This window comes from Columba livia, chromosome 18 (genome assembly GCF_036013475.1).
Source record: "Columba livia isolate bColLiv1 breed racing homer chromosome 18, bColLiv1.pat.W.v2, whole genome shotgun sequence".
In the NCBI taxonomy this organism is placed as follows: domain Eukaryota; kingdom Metazoa; phylum Chordata; class Aves; order Columbiformes; family Columbidae; genus Columba; species Columba livia.
This window is the reverse complement of record NC_088619.1, coordinates 8,465,181-8,481,746: the sequence shown is the minus strand read 5'-3', so window position 1 is coordinate 8,481,746 and position 16,566 is coordinate 8,465,181. Positions and strand designations below refer to the sequence as shown.

The 16,566-nt window shown below is 42.9% G+C and overlaps 2 protein-coding genes across 3 annotated transcripts in view; one reads left to right on the top strand and one right to left on the bottom strand.

Moving 5' to 3' along the window:
- ABCC3 (ATP binding cassette subfamily C member 3) overlaps window positions 1-8,242 on the top strand; it is a 47,539-nt gene extending 39,297 nt beyond the window's left edge. The window contains exons 22-31 of one of the 2 annotated variants that reach the window (XR_010467046.1): window positions 444-651; window positions 1,198-1,508; window positions 2,238-2,437; window positions 2,536-2,662; window positions 3,175-3,276; window positions 4,309-4,455; window positions 5,384-5,483; window positions 5,860-6,026; window positions 7,000-7,194; window positions 7,799-8,242. Coding sequence is in view for 1 of the 2 variants with exons in the window: in XM_013367197.3 (XP_013222651.2) it covers window positions 444-651; window positions 1,198-1,508; window positions 2,238-2,437; window positions 2,536-2,662; window positions 3,175-3,276; window positions 4,309-4,455; window positions 5,325-5,483; window positions 5,860-6,026; window positions 7,000-7,194; window positions 7,799-7,907 (1,725 nt within the window). In the remaining variant the exon portion in view is untranslated. Of the gene's footprint in view, window positions 1-443; window positions 652-1,197; window positions 1,509-2,237; window positions 2,438-2,535; window positions 2,663-3,174; window positions 3,277-4,308; window positions 4,456-5,324; window positions 5,484-5,859; window positions 6,027-6,999; window positions 7,195-7,798 lie in introns of both variants that reach the window. The other variant, XM_013367197.3, reaches the window with a different exon arrangement.
- A 599-nt stretch (window positions 8,243-8,841) lies between these two features.
- Window positions 8,842-16,309, bottom strand: ANKRD40 (ankyrin repeat domain 40). Its single transcript, XM_065034825.1, has 5 exons — window positions 16,012-16,309; window positions 14,541-14,689; window positions 13,070-13,498; window positions 12,025-12,206; window positions 8,842-11,001 (listed from the first exon to the last, which is right to left on the bottom strand). The coding sequence occupies exons 1-5, from the start codon at window positions 16,188-16,190 to the stop codon at window positions 10,861-10,863; spliced, it is 1,080 nt and encodes a 359-aa protein (XP_064890897.1). The 5' UTR covers window positions 16,191-16,309; the 3' UTR covers window positions 8,842-10,860.
- Window positions 16,310-16,566: the final 257 nt, after the last annotated feature.

Sequence of the window (16,566 nt, the reverse complement as noted above, 5' to 3'; positions counted from 1 at the left end):
TTGGGGTGCACAAGCATTTGGTGGTACTTTTAAGCTGCTGTAGGGACACCTGAATGGGGGCATATTCAGCACTTTTCCTCAAATAGGCCATTTAAAGTAGTCCTGAGCTGGGTATGCCTGCCAAGTTGCTGCTTTTGCTTGAAAATCTTGGCTCCTGTTCCTGTTACCCGTCCTTCGCTGCTATTTAATCAGCCTCTTCTTTTTTTTGTTTTTCTTCCCATCTGGTCTAGTCTTAAAACCTAAACCCCCACAAAACTAATAACATACAGTTTCTTGAAGTGAAGGAAAGGAGTATTTCAGAGAAGTTCTCTGTGGTATGTTAGAGTTTGGGCACTTCTGAATTTAGCAGCTCCTCTACTGAAGAATTTTCTTCTCTCTTTTTCCGTCTCAACTCCTGATTGTATAAGTTGTACAAAGCAGCTTCGGTGTGTGATTTTTTGCAGGTGAAGCTAACGGTGTTCTGGCAATATGTGAAGGCTGTCAGTCCTGTCATTTCTTTAGTGATATGTTTCCTATATTGCTGTCAAAATGCTGCTGCTATTGGGGCCAACGTGTGGCTCAGTGACTGGACCAACGAGCCGGTGGTAAACGGGACTCAGCACAACACAGCGATGCGAATCGGAGTCTACGCTGCCTTGGGCCTCTTGCAAGGTGAGACCGGATAAAATCATGATGTCTCAATGTTTAGTAAAGAGGAATTAGGTGGGGAAGCCATGGCGACAGTTGCCATTGGCCCAAAATCCACCCCCCCGAAATCCTGTTCTAAGCAAGGGATGTAACAGAACTTGGAGCTACAAAGTCTGAGCTCAACCCAACGCTTATAATTTTGTTGTGAAGCCCTTGGAGGGGGTTGAACGGCTGACATAGAAGCCTGAGAGAGGTAAATTGGAGAGAAAACATGAAAACTTAGGTGCAGAAGAGACTGAAGAGCTGTCATGAGGTTGTGGCATTAGGACTTCATGAAGGCTTGGGGAAAGAAGAGGGAGGATGGTTGTGGTGAAATCTTACGCAACACATTCCTGTGCTTAGGCAGCAGTGTTGGCAATGCCATAGTGCTAATGTGCACGGTAAGAGGGGGTGGACAGGGAATATAGTAAAGGAAAACAAGCTTCTAGAACAACAAAAGGCTGAGTGTCAAAGAGCTGGAATCGGGAGCATCGTTCTCACTGGTTAACACGTCTCCTTTTCACCTGTTAGGCCTCATAGTGCTCATCAGCTCCTTCACCCTGGCCATGGGAGGGATCGCCGCAGCCCGGACACTCCACGCTGCGCTGCTGGAGAACAAATTTCACACCCCGCAGTCCTTCTACGACACCACCCCGACCGGCCGAATCATCAACCGCTTCTCCAAGGACATCTACGTGATCGATGAAGTAATCCCACCGACCATCCTGATGTTCCTCGGCACGTTCTTCACCTCTTTATCAACGATGATTGTAATTATAGCCAGTACTCCGCTCTTCGCTGTGGTTATAGTTCCACTTGCAATTCTGTACTACTTTGTTCAGGTAACCGGAATCTGACTACTGTTGTAATGACTCTTATTCCATTGTTTGTCTTTCTTTTTAGGAAAAACAAGAAGAATTTTGAGGAAAATTGAAATATCTGAAGTAGCTACATGTTTATGTAAACAAAACATTATTTACTCTTCTCAGAAAAAGAAGTGTCCCGTGAAATGTGGTCATGAAATAAACAGGCATAACCTTGTTTTGCTTTTAAGTAATAACAGATAAGCCTGCTGCTGGAGGTAGAGCTGCAGTGCACTTCAGTATATTGAAGTGTGTATATCTGACATACTGACAAGTTCTTAAAGCAGAGAGGAGTTAAAATATTGAAAATGCAAAGCATCAATTTCATTGACTTGTGAGCAAAAACGGAGCTTATGTTATAGACCTTAAACAGAGGCAAATAATGGAGGTGCAAATTCATGTTTCATGTTCTTGCAAGATGAAACTTCTACAGATGGATTCATTTTGTTAGGCTGTATTAACTAAATTTAAAGGGACACAGATAAATTCAACTTGCAGTCAATAGAAATTGCAGTTAGCCAATACTCTGTTGTGGAGTGAAGCCAAGATAACTTTCTTAAAAATCTTCTTAATTACAGAGAACATTTTGGAGGGTTGAAGTGCATCAGTAGCAATCTCCCTTATATCCTTAACCTAAAAAAACCTTTACTCTTAATTAGAAGAGCAAGTATTTAATGTACCCTTCACTTTTCTCCAAAACAACGGCAGCGATTCTATGTAGCCACCTCCCGCCAGCTGAAGCGCCTGGAGTCTGTGAGCAGATCTCCCATCTACTCGCACTTCTCGGAGACCGTCTCAGGGGCCAGTGTCATCAGAGCCTATAGGAGAGTGAAATCCTTCATAGACATGAGTGATCAGAAGACAGATGAAAATCAGAAGAGTTACTATCCTGGCATAGTATCCAACAGGTAAAAAGGCATAAAACCTTCCCACTTAAAGAATCCTGTGTTTGCATAACTTCTCCAAGCGGCATTTACCATTCTGCTCACATCTGCCTTTCCCTCAGGTGGCTGGGCATTCGAGTCGAGTTTGTGGGGAGCTGTATTGTCCTTTTTGCTGCCCTTTTTGCTGTGATTGGTAAAAACAGCCTGAATCCTGGCTTGGTGGGACTTTCAGTATCTTATGCGTTGCAGGTATGTGTTGTAGCTTTCTCTTCACTGATGGGTTTGTGTTTTTGTAGATGGTATGGATATATCAGCAATAATTTATGTGCTTGTTAAAGCTGAAGTTAATAAGGAAATAATCAAAATGAATTGTGGGAGATAATCTGTATTCACCCAAGCTGTGGAGAATTTAGCAGATGCAATGACCTCACTCTTGTCAGAAGCTTTTATATGGCATGAGTGTGCAGGCTTGCTGTCAGCAATTTTCCAGTGAGACCCATGACTAGAGCAATGGCTTCCAACCAACTTCTTGGAGATGTCCATTTCTTAATCACTGTGGGAGTCATATGCTTCTTCACATGGGCACCTGATTATCTGTAGACTTCTTGGCCCAGTAACTGTATTAGTGTCAACGCAAAGGTAGTTATTCCATTTGTAATATTGATGTGAATCTAAGTCTTAATAGCAGTGTCTGCTTTTATTGTTATTATTAAATCTGTTGTTCCTCTGTGGGTGGTATTTTGTTCTTTGTCTTCTCCAAGGTGACCATGTCTCTGAACTGGATGGTCCGAATGACTTCTGAACTAGAAACCAACATTGTGGCTGTTGAAAGAATTAAAGAGTATTCAGAAACAGAAACCGAGGTCAGCTGCCAATTGTCAAGCATGCTCACCAACAAGCATGGTGAAATTTTAACGCACATGTTTACATGGTCTTTCTTTAGACTCTTGAGAGATGGTTCCTGCTCCGAGAGTGTTATCATTTAGCCCGAACAAATGTCACGCTGTGCACTGTAATTTATGCTATCGCAGCTCCAAACCCTTACTGCCATCATGCAGTCTGTGCTTAGCATCTCATTTTCTGCTGCTGTAAGTGGCTGGAGCACAGCAGAGATGAGTGTCACCGTCAGAATATTGCTCCTGTTGGGTTGGGAGTGTTTGATGCATAGTCCTACCTGCACGGATGGTGCTGTGATCCTGCCAGTGAGCACAGCTGCAGCACAATTATCAGGCTACACACATGTTTTCAACAGTATTTCTATTTAATCAGCTTAATCAGTCTATGTTTCCCACGAGAGAAGAACACGTCCAGTAACACTGTATTGCCTAATCCAGGAAAGTCATCCTGTCATCTTCCTTTGTTGCCAAACACTTTTAGAGGTGGCAGGTGGAGCCGTGCTGGGAAACCTGCTGCTCTGTGGACACCCTGGGTTTTGTTAGCCCTGTGTCGGTGATGGGAGACTAAGAATTAGGAAAAGGAGGATCTGAGGAGAGCTGCAGAATATGGTTCTGGAGATCAAGTATATAATCTGGAAGCTAAAAGGAAGCTGGACAAGGTGCATGATACATGTTATTGATAAAAGCCAGAGCTTGAGCTGGCATGAAACAGGCAGTGTTCTATTGAAGTCAATGGTAAAAAGTGTTAATTTATATCCATTGAAGATTTGGCCCTATATGCTCAGACTTTTTTTCCTGTAAATTTCACAACAAAGACCAAAATGGCTGGATGCTTAAGAACTCATGTTTTTTCCCCATTACTATTTTTTTATATATAATAGAGACTTGATTTATCAGATATATTTCTAGTAACCCACAAATGTTAATGTTTGTATCTGAATTTGAATTAATTTTTTTCTTAAAGCGATATGAGGCATTTCTGACTCCTGTTTTCCTTAGGCTCCCTGGATCATTGAAGGCAAGAGCCCCCCAGAAGACTGGCCGTCCAAGGGAGAGCTGGAGTTCGTGAATTATTCAGTGAGGTACAGAAAAGGCCTGGACCTAGTGCTGAAGGGTCTAAACCTTCAGGTGCACGGTGGAGAAAAGGTGAGTTCCCAGCTGCTAGAACGTTGCTCTGGGCTTCCAGGGGCAACCGTGGAGTGGAGGACAGGGGCTCCAATGCGCTCGTGTCCCACGGGAGCTGGCGTTGTAGGAGCTGGCAGTGCCAACTGGACAGGAACAATCGCATGGGGCTTGCTGGACTTGCCAAGGGAGGTTTGCAACAGGCTACAACATGCTATGTAGAAGGCACCAGTGCAAGTGACAAAAAGTCAGCAATAGGAACACTTTTCTGCGAGCGGTGCAGATGGGAGAAGGAATTCCAGCTTTTTCTGCTCTCTGGCTTTCCCCGGTGAAATTTTTGGCGTGGAAAGAAATGACATTCTTTGCTGCCTTGTCTTTGTTCGGGGTGATTTCTTTCTTCGTGATTCAACTGAAAGTTCTGGGGTTTGTGTGCTGGTGACAGAACAATTAGTGTGAGAAAGTCCTCCACTTAACAGGCTGTTATTAAAAGAGAATTATCCATATACTAAGCAGACAGGATGACAACCACCTTCTGGAATGGAGACACAAGTGCTTACCATGCTTACCATAAAGTCTGAACTGCCCTTTGAAAAGCCTTTATTTCTTGTCCTCCTAACACGGGTACTTCAGCCGATCACCCAAAGTTATTCAGGATGGCTCTAGGCCTATGCATGTATTTATTTGCAATATCAGTCAAATTACAGGAACGACAATATATACATCACAATGTATGACATGGGTTTCTGTGGAACGATAGTGACATTCCTTCTTAGATTCAGATTGTGTGTCAAACCTCTTGGAGGAATCTTGGGGGTTTGTTGGGGGTTTGTTTTGTTGGGTTTTGTTTTGGTTTTAATGATATGCTTTGTTGTTAAACCTGCAATTTGTTGTAGATTGGAATTGTTGGCAGAACTGGAGCAGGGAAATCCTCCATGACGCTCTGTCTCTTTAGGATCCTGGAAGCTGCAAAAGGGGAAATTAAAATTGATGGTGTGAAAATTTCAGAGATCGGTCTCCATGACCTTCGGTCACGGCTGACAATTATTCCTCAGGTACAGTTTCTGGGTATCTCAAAGGAAGGATCTCTAACAGCTTAGCAAACCATAAGAAATGGTTTATCCACGGAAGAAAATGCTTTGTTATACTCTGGAAATTGTTTCAGAAAAACAAATTATTTTTACTTTAAGTGGTCTTGTTCTGCCACCTTATAGACTAATGCTGGCTGATAAAACAGGATTTAGGGTAAAACATCTTTACAGTTGGGACTTGGGTTTTAAGTGTGTATAATGTAATATATTTTCAGAGTGGATAGTGGGGAGGTGGCCTACCTGCAATGCAATGGAGGCTTCAAAGCAATAACTAGTATTTTAATATCTGTACTTAAAACAGCTAAAGCACTTACCTAATGAAAGCTGGGTTTATATCCAGGATCCTGTTCTCTTTTCTGGAACACTGAGGATGAACCTGGATCCATTTAATAAATATTCCGACGAAGAAATATGGAAAGCTCTTGAACTGTCGCATCTGAAGAGGTTTGTCAGCAGTCAGCCGTCCATGTTGGACTATGAATGCTCAGAAGGTGGAGAAAATCTTAGGTAAGGAATGCTCAGATTAGAAGCATACACTGAGTTTTCATTCAGCCCTAACAGTGGGTAACGCTTGAGCAGAGGTTCACACAGTGGTCTGTTCTGGCTAAAATGATTTAGCCGCCTGTTCCTGTTTCAAGAAGACCACTAAGGCTCGAACATTTGCCAGCTCTTCTGCCTCTGCCACGAATGACCTGATTCTTCTTTGCTGCTAGGAAGGATCTATCCCCACCCAAAATCCTGTCTGATTGGTGAAGAGTCTCAGGATGACAATGTGTGAGGAATAGGCAGCTCCTTAAACATGGTTTGGTAGGGAGGGCAATGCCATTGTAACATCTGTTAAGCGTTGTGCTGAATGAGAGTCCTCTGCCTGAGCTGACGCTTTAGCAACGTTCGTTTTCCGTTATTATTTGAAAGACATGAATGAGATGATCAAATGCCATGCTGCAGTATGTTGCATTGTCTTCTGAGACTGTGGTGTGGACAGATCACACATGTGATAAATACTCAGCTCCCTCCTCATCCCGCAAAGGCAGAGGCCGTGTCTGGAGCGCTCTTGTGGCAGGAGAGGGGCTGTGGGCTGCCCAGATTATTTTGATTTTCCTTTTTCCCATTTTCTTTTTCCCCGTTTCCTTTATTTAAGTCTGCGTGTGCTCAGTGTTGTTACACCTGTGTGTGTTTCTGAACCCTCCAGCAGAAGCCCTGTAATCATTAGTTCCCCGGCTCTTGTCGCAGTGATGGAAAGAGAGCATTTGGTGGGGCTGTCAGTACTGGATCCGGCCATAAACAAACACTCGCTACAACCAGCTGAGCAACGCTGCAACATGGATTTATTAGCTCTGGGGCTGACAGACTGGGCTGTTTGCTAAATACTACTTTTTTTTTCTGGGTAACTTTACCTGATGAGTCATCTGCTCCAGCACAAGTGGTTCTGAGCAGTGGGGGCTCCTTGGTGACAGCCCTGTCCTGTCTTTGTTGGCAGCGTTGGCCAAAGACAACTCGTCTGTCTGGCAAGAGCGCTGCTTCGCAAGACGAGAATCCTGATCCTCGACGAAGCGACAGCAGCAATCGATCTCGAGACGGATGATCTTATCCAGATGACAATTAGGACGCAGTTTGAAGACTGCACGGTGCTGACAATAGCGCACAGGCTGAACACCATTATGGATTACACGAGGTAAGAATCTCTTAATGGTGCGTGGTTTGGTCTGGTTTGTCTCTAGGTAGTCACACTGATGCTCCTGTCAGGTTGTATGTAAGCAATGATGTTTAAGCCATATAATGGTACAATGTCCAGACCTGGCTTTGCTTCTGTTGGCATAAGAAGCAGGTTCTATATTCACTAACCAGAGCCCTGCAAGAGATCCGACCCGATTGCATCAATAGCCCTGTCAGCAAGCTTAGGGATCCTTTTTTAACTAGCAGCTGCTGCAACTGTTTCACTAACATTATGTCATATTAATGACTGTAAAATATATTACTATACTTAGTGAGCTTTTACCTTGTTGGCTTTCTGCAATGTATTTTCAATTCCAGAACTATGACACTTGCCTGCCCTCCTTTATCACCCCTGGGAAACAGTGAGTGTCCTGCACCTTTAAAAATCAAACAGCAGCTCGGGGAGAATGTTTCTCATTTGTTGTATTTCAACATGATGAAAACAAAAGCAAGGAAAAGATGAGAGCAGTTTGCTTTGTGATAAAAAGGGCTGTCAGGTTTCCTGCAAGGTGTTCTCAGATGAATCTCCCCCCCACCTTGCCACCATCTTTTGTTTTGCACAGGGTGCTTGTTCTGGACAATGGAACCATCGCTGAATTCGATACACCTGCAAGCCTTATAGCATCCAGGGGGATTTTCTACAGTATGGCCAAAGATGCTGGACTAGCATGAAAAGAAGAGCCCTCAGGGCTTTGATTTTGGTTTTTTATTTTATTTTTTTTACATTAGTGACTTGCCACAAAAGTGACTTGTGAATGTACTGTAATTTACAAAACAGTTTTTGTAGTAGACTAAACTTGTGATATGTGAACAAAGTATTTCACTATGACAAGGACCAGAAAGTGAATTTTATATTTTTAAATATTTTCTATACACATAAAGTATTTTATTATATGCTTTTTTTTCCCAAAGAATGCCAAGCATTTTGCCAAGAAAATGTATGTATCACAAAGCAATATGTACTGTATTTGGGTTTAGAATTAGTAAATTATATTAATGGTACAAAACATAACTGGTTTGTGTTTTCTGCATAAGGACTCACTGGTTTTGAAGTGGAAATACAAGCCCAGTGAAGCGGTGACTCAGCTGAAAAATAGAGAAATGATGTGGTTGTGGGACCTGGGGTATCCCTGCCCAGGGCAACTTCAGCCTTATATAATTCCTCTTCAGCCTAAGAATTGCAAGTAACGTGTATTTAAAACTAAACCTACAGATGGCTTAATATAAATCATTAACTACACAATTTCTACTAATTTGGGAGGCTCCACATAAGCCTGCAGGGACATGATTGGCACAGAAGTGTTATAATTTCACTCTATCTGTCTTACGGATGAAGTCACTATGAGTAAGTCTTCATTTAAGCTGAGCAGATGTGTATATAATTTATCTCATTCAACACTTAATCACCTGAGATAATATGTGATTTGTATTGCAGAAATAAATATCTCCCTTATCATTGATAAAAAGCCGCCTCAGATAAAGGGAGTACCATGTCTAAACAGTATTTGCTGCTAGAATCTAAGACATCTTCCGCTTCAGTTGTTCGCTTCTTCCACCAAGCAAGAAAACGTCCCTATATTTTTCCATAAGTAAAGTTCAGAAAAACTTTGAGAAGGCAAAAATAATCATTTATTAATTATTACAAATGACACTTCTTAAATAGAAACAAGAACCTGCAGCCAAGCATTCATTCAACATTAAGATTTCATACAGCGGAGCACAAAGTAATGAATTATTTGTCATACGCAGTAATGTAATGATTATACATCAATCAGACTTAGGAGTGTTAACAGTATTTTCTGAGTATAAACTGTGTTAAGGTATAAAAATATTCCTCTGAATGCATAGACAGCGATAATCGGTGCAAGATAATCGGTGTAACAAGGAAGACGTCAACCCAAGAGCTGAGCTTTTTCTCCACTAGGTCTGACTGGTTAAGCCTGGTACGTCCCTGGATTTAGGCGGTGTTTGTGCCAGGGAACACAACGGCCAAAGTGCAACACGAGGAACAACAGTTTTATTACTGCGTTACACAGAAGTTAATACACCACCAGCGATTCAGTATAAAAATAGCTATTGCCAGTGACTCGGACCACGTTTGACCTCCAGCACTTTGCAGAAAAGGATATTGTGTTGTGACTAAATGCTCTACTACAGCCTTAGGAGACCGAGCTTCGGTCTAGTTGAGTGGCACGCAGGAAATTCGGGTGTTTGCATGGACAAAACGAGGTGGATGGGGAGAGGGCTCCCTCTCGTGTGCTGGAACAGTTTGAGTGGCTCCCTGCTCAGCACGCTGCTCATATAAATCCATTTACAGGTTTGCATGCAAGGTACCGCTAACTCGGGCTGTCAGTTCTTAGGCAGCAAGACAGTGCAATCCTTTGGGTGCTGTAGTTTCCAAAGAAACCGGGGAGAAGGGAGTGAGAAGACAGAAAAAGTGGGAAATTCACTCTGGTTCAGCATGTTCTGTTTTCCTGTTGTATCTGGTACTGAAGTTTGTTCATCTAATTCATGCTACATGCTTCTACAGTTTCCCAGAATAGAATTCTCCCTTTGTCTTACTCTGAGTAAAATCCTTAAAAATTAGATAAAATCCAGCTCTTTAAATACTTATCAATTTATTTGTTTCAGAATTTCATAGCAAAGTAGTCTAATTCTGAATTTTAAGTCACAGGAAAAGTGTTGTTTTTTCAGACAGCAACGCAGGTAAACACAAGGCATTGGACAAAAAAGGAAATACATTGCATAGGAACATCAAGATTTAATATCAGCCCAGACAACCCCGGGCATTTCACTAGTTAATTTTTTTACACAGGCAACTTTAAAGTTTCAAGATGCAATTTTTCTCAGGAATGTAGAGAGAAAAGGACACTAAAATTACCATTTTTGTGCTTTTAAAAGGGGAAATTAAAGCAGCGTTGGCGAAATGTGTTTTCAATACAGTAACAAAAATAGTATTTTCAATTGCACACGTCAATATATTGACAGACAACAATAAAAGGGATTTTGGTTGAGAGCATATTTATGATTTGGATAATTACTGTCACTTTTTGTTTTCACCTGAGAAATAGGGAAAAGGGTAAACAGGGATTAAGAAATCACAGGTAATAAGTCACTTGTTAGTATTTAAACTAGAGATGGTTTTGTGCTTCTTCTAGAGATTTAAACCCTTCTGGTTGTTTTCCTTCTAAACAAAATATGATTTAAAATATGTGATCTAAAAAGTGAACATTAATGGTAATGGACTCAGTACAAATATTAAATGGGTTTCACGGCAGGTTCTTTAGCCTGGGTACCTCTGCTATTTTATAGCAAACAAACTATTAGAACAGTTTAAGGTAAGCTTTTCCCTGAGAGCTGTTAACTCTACAGTATTTCAAGATTTTTCTAAGGAAAAGTGTTGCATTAACAGTTTCACCAATACTTGCTTTGCATTAAGCTACTTTCATATCAGATTAATTACTCTTAGATTAACTAGAGGCTGTAACTGTGCGTAACATCTTCAGTTTATTTCCAGGTTAACAAAATAGATCTTTTTTTCACATTGTTAGCCCTTACAGATACTGTATTTCAAATGTAATTTTAAAATGAGAGACGCAAATCTTTTGTTTTATTCTTTAAGCAATTAATATGTCAGTTCGGATGCCTTCTTGTTATAACCACTCCGTTCAGAAAGCGTTGGGACTCTGAAAAGTGAGTGTTTGTCGCTTACTGTTAGAACAAGCTCCAGTTCTTGGAAATCCTGTAGCCTTGCAACATCTTTGTCCTTTAAATAAATACAATAATTTGTTAGGCAATAAACCATCTGTTCAGTTTTGCAGAGGTAAGTTAAAAAAATAGGCTCAGACTAATACAAGCTATGTCTTAATCTAGAAATGCGACCAGTAAACTGGAAAGCGGACATCCTGTTGCATCTTATATTTATTCTGGGATCCTATTCACCTACTCACTTCGGTCTATTTTTAGAAGGAATGCAGTACTGACAGTGAGGAATTACACCTGGAAAGATCTACTGCATGCCACTCTCAGCTCCTTTTTTTCCCCTTTGGTAATTCTTAGAAAGTCATGAACTTAATTCCTGCCTTTGCCCAAGTGGGTCCTGCCTGCAGCTGGCTTGGGGTCTGCAGAGAACATGGGCAGACACCCTTGCTGCTTGAGCAACAATGAATAAGTCGTCTTATAGTCAGTGAAGATGCACAACAGGGAAGTCCATTAATCAGATCAGCTCCACAACTGACGCCAACAGTGCTCAAGAGGGATTTGAGACCCAAAGAAAGGTCAGCGGTGCACCGGCACAACAGGTCAGCAGGTCTGTTTGCTGCACAGGTTGAGTGTCACTGAAGCGAAAAGCTTGTTAACACTCAGAGACCTGCGCTCAGAATAATTCTGAGACATCCGTCTGGTTTTTTGAAAGGACTCCATCCAGTCCGTGCTGCACTGGGACACTCGGCTGAGAAGAGCTGTGACAGGCCCAGGGGGGCGGTGCTGCACTCCACTGAGGAGTGGAGGAGAGCAATCAGATATTAATTGGGCCCAACACCAAATGTTTCTGAATGGAAATGATCAGGAAACTTGAGAACCCTTTTACTAATAAACCCCCAAACAACTACTAAAGCTGAGGGGTTTTTTGTTTGTTTTGTGTTGGTGTTGTGGTTTTGCTTTAGTTTGGGGTTGGTTTGTTTTTTTCAATATAAGCCTATGCAGATGACCAACAAATTATTCCTTTTTAATGGTAACCTAAAAATCTTTTCTATAAGTCACTGCACCTCCCAAATTTTAGAGTTCTTACCTTTCTTAACATTGTATTTGGTAATTTTCTGATCTTCTGTACGTGTTCAGGGTTAACACCCAGTTCACGGCAACTCACTCGGAGCAGCTCCTTATAGGTCAGTTCTTGTCTGTCCAGTTCAATTTCAATGAAGTCATTTTCTCTAAGATTAGGGTTTTGTATTCTAACTTTAAGCACCAGTTCTGTGAGAAATAAAAAGGTATATTAATAGGCAGATGTATAAAGGAATTGGAAAATAGATCTTTGTACTAACTTCCAAATACTTCTATGTTCTACTGACTTTGTATCAGTACAAGAACATCTGGACTTGTATGACCACAATTTTCATTAGATTGACTTTCATCGACCTATCTGAAAAAATCATCACAAATCTAATCAGTGTGTGTATATGCATGTATGAACCTTTGTGTGAATACTCATCTTACTAGGTTTAAGCTAACTTAAAAGCAGAAGATTATACTGATCCTTAATTTCCTCAGCAATCCGAGATTGCTTTTATTGTTTTCTAATTCTTCTGGGCATCAGGCACTACAATTCAAATGGATTCTTTTAACTTCTCGTTGCCAATTCATGGCATCAGAACAGCTTTTATTTCAAAAACGAAACTCTGAATTGAAATGGAAACTCTGGATTTCCGTCTTTGGGCAGGCAACATTTACCCGCAGAAACGGCAGCTCCTGTAGCAGCTCACCTCAGACACGGGGCTGCAGACTGAGCCGTGTGAGGGTCTCTCGAGCTCACTAGCTGCTCACTCATGTTCTTTATTTCAAGGTTGGAGTATGCTATTTAGAGAATTGGATTGCCCGGGTGTCTGTATGCTTTTACAGCATTTGAGACAAACAGCAAATGTTTTCATCAATGTTCTAATAAAAGTTCCGGCAGAAATGGGATATCTACCTCTTTAATTCCCTTCAGATGTTCCCTGAATGCTTAAGGATGGGAAAGTGAAAATCTGCAGCAGTGCTGTGATTATCTGTTACCCTCATTTTCACTGCCCAAGGTGACAGAAGTTCTAAGACAAAGTGAGAAGAGACTTTACTGTTACCTTGCATATTAAGTGGAAAAGCTCCTGTGAAGAAAACCGGCTGAAACGCTGGCACAGGCCCCGGGCAGGAGCCGTTCTCCTGCTGTGGTGCAGCCGGATTTGATCCAACGGGCGACGGGGGATTTCGGCACAAGGACACGGCGCCCTGGTAGAGCGGAGCTCTCTGCATGGCGGGTTTGGAGCACGTTGCTGCATCCGGAGCAGCGTGTCCATGCTGTACTGATGCAACTGGGCAGGTCTCCGCATCAGGCAGGAAAGAAGAGTCGGTATCTCGTGATTCGAAGTGTGAGATACTCCCATTGAGGGAGGGATCCGGAATGCTGTTGCTCATGGTGTTATAAATATAAGGGAAAGGTGGGTTAGCCAGGTAATTAGGGATGATTGGCAGATCCGAATCGTTCTTTAAGGCTGGGAGTTCATCATCTTCCACTGTAAAACAAACAAAACAACATTCTCCAAGACTGAGGAAAATACTAAGTATTGCTATTGCACTGTGGAGTTTCTTTTTTCCTTTACTTTTAAGGCGAGGGAGTGGAGTGTTAAAAGCATCACAGGATAAAAGATGAATCAAAAGCACTATGCTGTTTTTCTACAGTAAAAAGAACTGTGCTTAGGTGTTGCAATACAGTAAACACAAAAGCAGAGTCTGATTCCAATAATTCTGGGGGTGCTATTTCCTTCTAAACACTGCAATAGTTTTGTTTTGTTTTAATCCGTAGCCAGCACGTTGTAACACGGTCTCTGGTGGTATAATGGTATCGTCTTCATAATGTATAAGGCAATGAAAAACAAAGGGTAATATGTTGTTCGATATTAAAGCCAGGGATAAAGGGAGAAGAACATGCTGTACTGGGAGAGCTGAAACGTTACCAATTCAACAGCTGGGAGACAATAATGAAAACAAACACAGACAAGGGAATACAAAGGGAGGGATGAGGTTGTTAATCGACCACATTTCAAATTACTTATCACCTCTAGCAGCAAAGCTTACTCCGCTCCAACAGTTACAAAACACGATAAAAATGCTCTACCAGTGTCCTCTAATGAGCTGTTTCTCTGGGCTGCTAATTTTCCATTTATTCAACGCAGTGTCTAAGCTCCACAGAACACTGGGAAAATGAGGTGGTGCTCATATAAGGGCTTCACACAAATTTGAATTTCTCCTGTTGCTCTTTTGAAAACAGGAAACTGCACCTATCTGTCGCTGGTTTAACCACAGCATGTTTCAAAACACCGTTTTTCTAATTTATCAGTGTTTAGAAAAAAGTTTGGCTAGCTGGATGTGCCATTTGTTGGTAGCCCTCTTCCATTAAACTTCCACTTCTTACCAAGTAAACACTCTGGAAATCGAGTCACAGTTATTGCTAAAACCCAAACACAGTCTCACGCAGAATAAAGATCAGCGTGTACGTGCTTTAAACACCTTTTTACTAAGTCTTTGGGAATCGTATCGCACAGCCAACACGTTTACCTCCCAAAATCTTCCTTATCTCTCTCCTGGACGTTAACTGGGCCGCCCGTTCCCCTTTTGCGGTGAGGATGTCCTTGTCAGCGCCGGCCCGCAGCAGGTAAGCCACCACCGCAGCGTGGTTGCGCTTGCATGCCCAGTGCAAACAAGTCCTGCGCATGGAAAACGGTAACACTGTTTGAAATCCTAAATTACGGCAGATTAACTCTTGCTGCCTATGAGAAGAACAAGACCTAAAGCACGTCTAGCACAAAAAAGACTTTAATTGCAACCTTCCTTGGAAGTTTACGCTGGTTTTGGAGCCTGCAGTGACACCTGCTGATGTAGTTTTCCCTTGCTCTAGTGCTCTGGATACCACAAGTACCACAATAGTATTTTTGAAGTTCAAGATTTCTTCAATTTGTCACTTATTAGGCTATTAACTTTTCCAGAAAATAAAAACCAGAAGGTTTGTGTATGTAACTTTAAATTCTGAAAGAATAACGTCTACTTAAAATAATTCTGTGTGTATCTATATATGGATACTTCCTAGGATGCTATTTTTACTTTTTAATTAATGCTGTCAGCACAATGACTTGCACTTTTTGCAAAGTAAATTATGTTTAAAATCCTGTAAGCATGGTTTGTAAACACAGTTCTTTGCCCACTTGTGCAAGTGTCTATTAAAGAAAAGTCACAGTTCCAGTGTTGTTGGGTGGTATCTGAATGAGGTGTCAAAAACAAGGCGTTAACCTCTATCACTGAAACAACCTGCGAGTTCCCTGCTGGAAAAGGAATTTTCAAACCTGATTTAGGAGTCAATAAAAATTATTTCTGGTTAGACCTGAACACAAGTTGGCGAGTTGAGGTTTGTGTTTTGACTGCCCGAGTTGTCTTAGGCTGCTAGTATGCCCTTCCAAAAGATAGATAGATAGATAGATAGATAGATAGATAGATAGATAGATAGATAGATAGATATAACAACATAGAGTAACAACATAGTGACCTGGAGCAGCAGCACACACCAGAGGATTCAAGCAGGACGTGGGTACCGGCGGTTACCGGTGGTTACCGGCTGCATCACAGATGTCTATAGAGGGAGAGCACTGGCCCAGGCTGCCCAGGGGGGTTGTGGAGTCTCCTTCTGTGCAGACATTCCAACCCGCCTGGACACCTTCCTGTGTAACCTCATCTGGGTGTTCCTGCTCCATGGGGGGATTGCACTGGGTGAGCTTTCCAGGTCCCTTCCAACCCCTGACATTCTGGGATTCTGAGGCATCGGGCAGTGGACCGACCTTTTCATTTCGTTCTAAATTCAAACTAATTCGCATTTCATGCGAAAGAGCGAACCCACGGCAGCATTAGCGCTGGGAAACCTGAGAAGCGATCGCTGTCCCAGCGAGGGGGAGCGTTACCGCGGGGAGCCCCGCGGGGACGGAGCCCGACCGGGGTAGGGAGCGTTCCCGGGGAGGGGACCCCGCCGGAGGAGCCTTACCAGCCGTTGACTTCGTTCTGGGAGTTGGGGCTGACCCCCAGCTCCACCAGCCGCTGAACCTCCTCCGCGTCCCCCAGCGCCGCCGCCTCCCGCAGCCGCTCCTGCCGCTCCCGCTCGGCGCACGGAGCCGCCATCTCGCCGCGGCCCCCGGCGGCCTCCAGGCCGGGCCGATCTCTCATCTCCCGGGCACCCACCGGCCCCGGGGAACCAGCGGCGGAGGCAGCGTGGGGTTGGCGGCACAGCAGTGTCACCCCCGCAGGGGCCCGGGCTGGGGGACTCTATTAGCGGTGACACCCCGGCCGTGGCATCGGGTTCCGGCTCCGAGCTGGGCCCGGGAGCCGCGGCCCCGGTGACTTACCGGGCACTCCCGAAGGCACCGGGAAACCATCTGATATAATTGCATAACGCACAGCGTCTCCTGCCCTGATATTTATCCTTGCAGGCTCTGGAATTGTGCATCCCGTCTGGGAAATGCTCATCATGTTTGAGCATTCTCAGTGAAATAAAAAAATAAACGACCCCAAACCAATAATAACAAAATCAACATCTGCCTGC

Bases quoted from the DNA above. Each gene is read 5' to 3' on its own strand.
- ANKRD40 (XM_065034825.1), bottom strand. From the start codon at position 16,190: ATGAGAGATCGGCCCGGCCTGGAGGCCGCCGGGGGCCGCGGCGAGATG. The intron at 13,499-14,540 runs GTAAACGTGTTG...TTTGTTTTACAG, and splicing joins GATAAGGAAGATTTTGGGAG to TGGAAGATGATGAACTCCCA. The intron at 11,002-12,024 runs GTAAGAACTCTA...ATTTATTTAAAG, and splicing joins CAAATACAATGTTAAGAAAG to GACAAAGATGTTGCAAGGCT.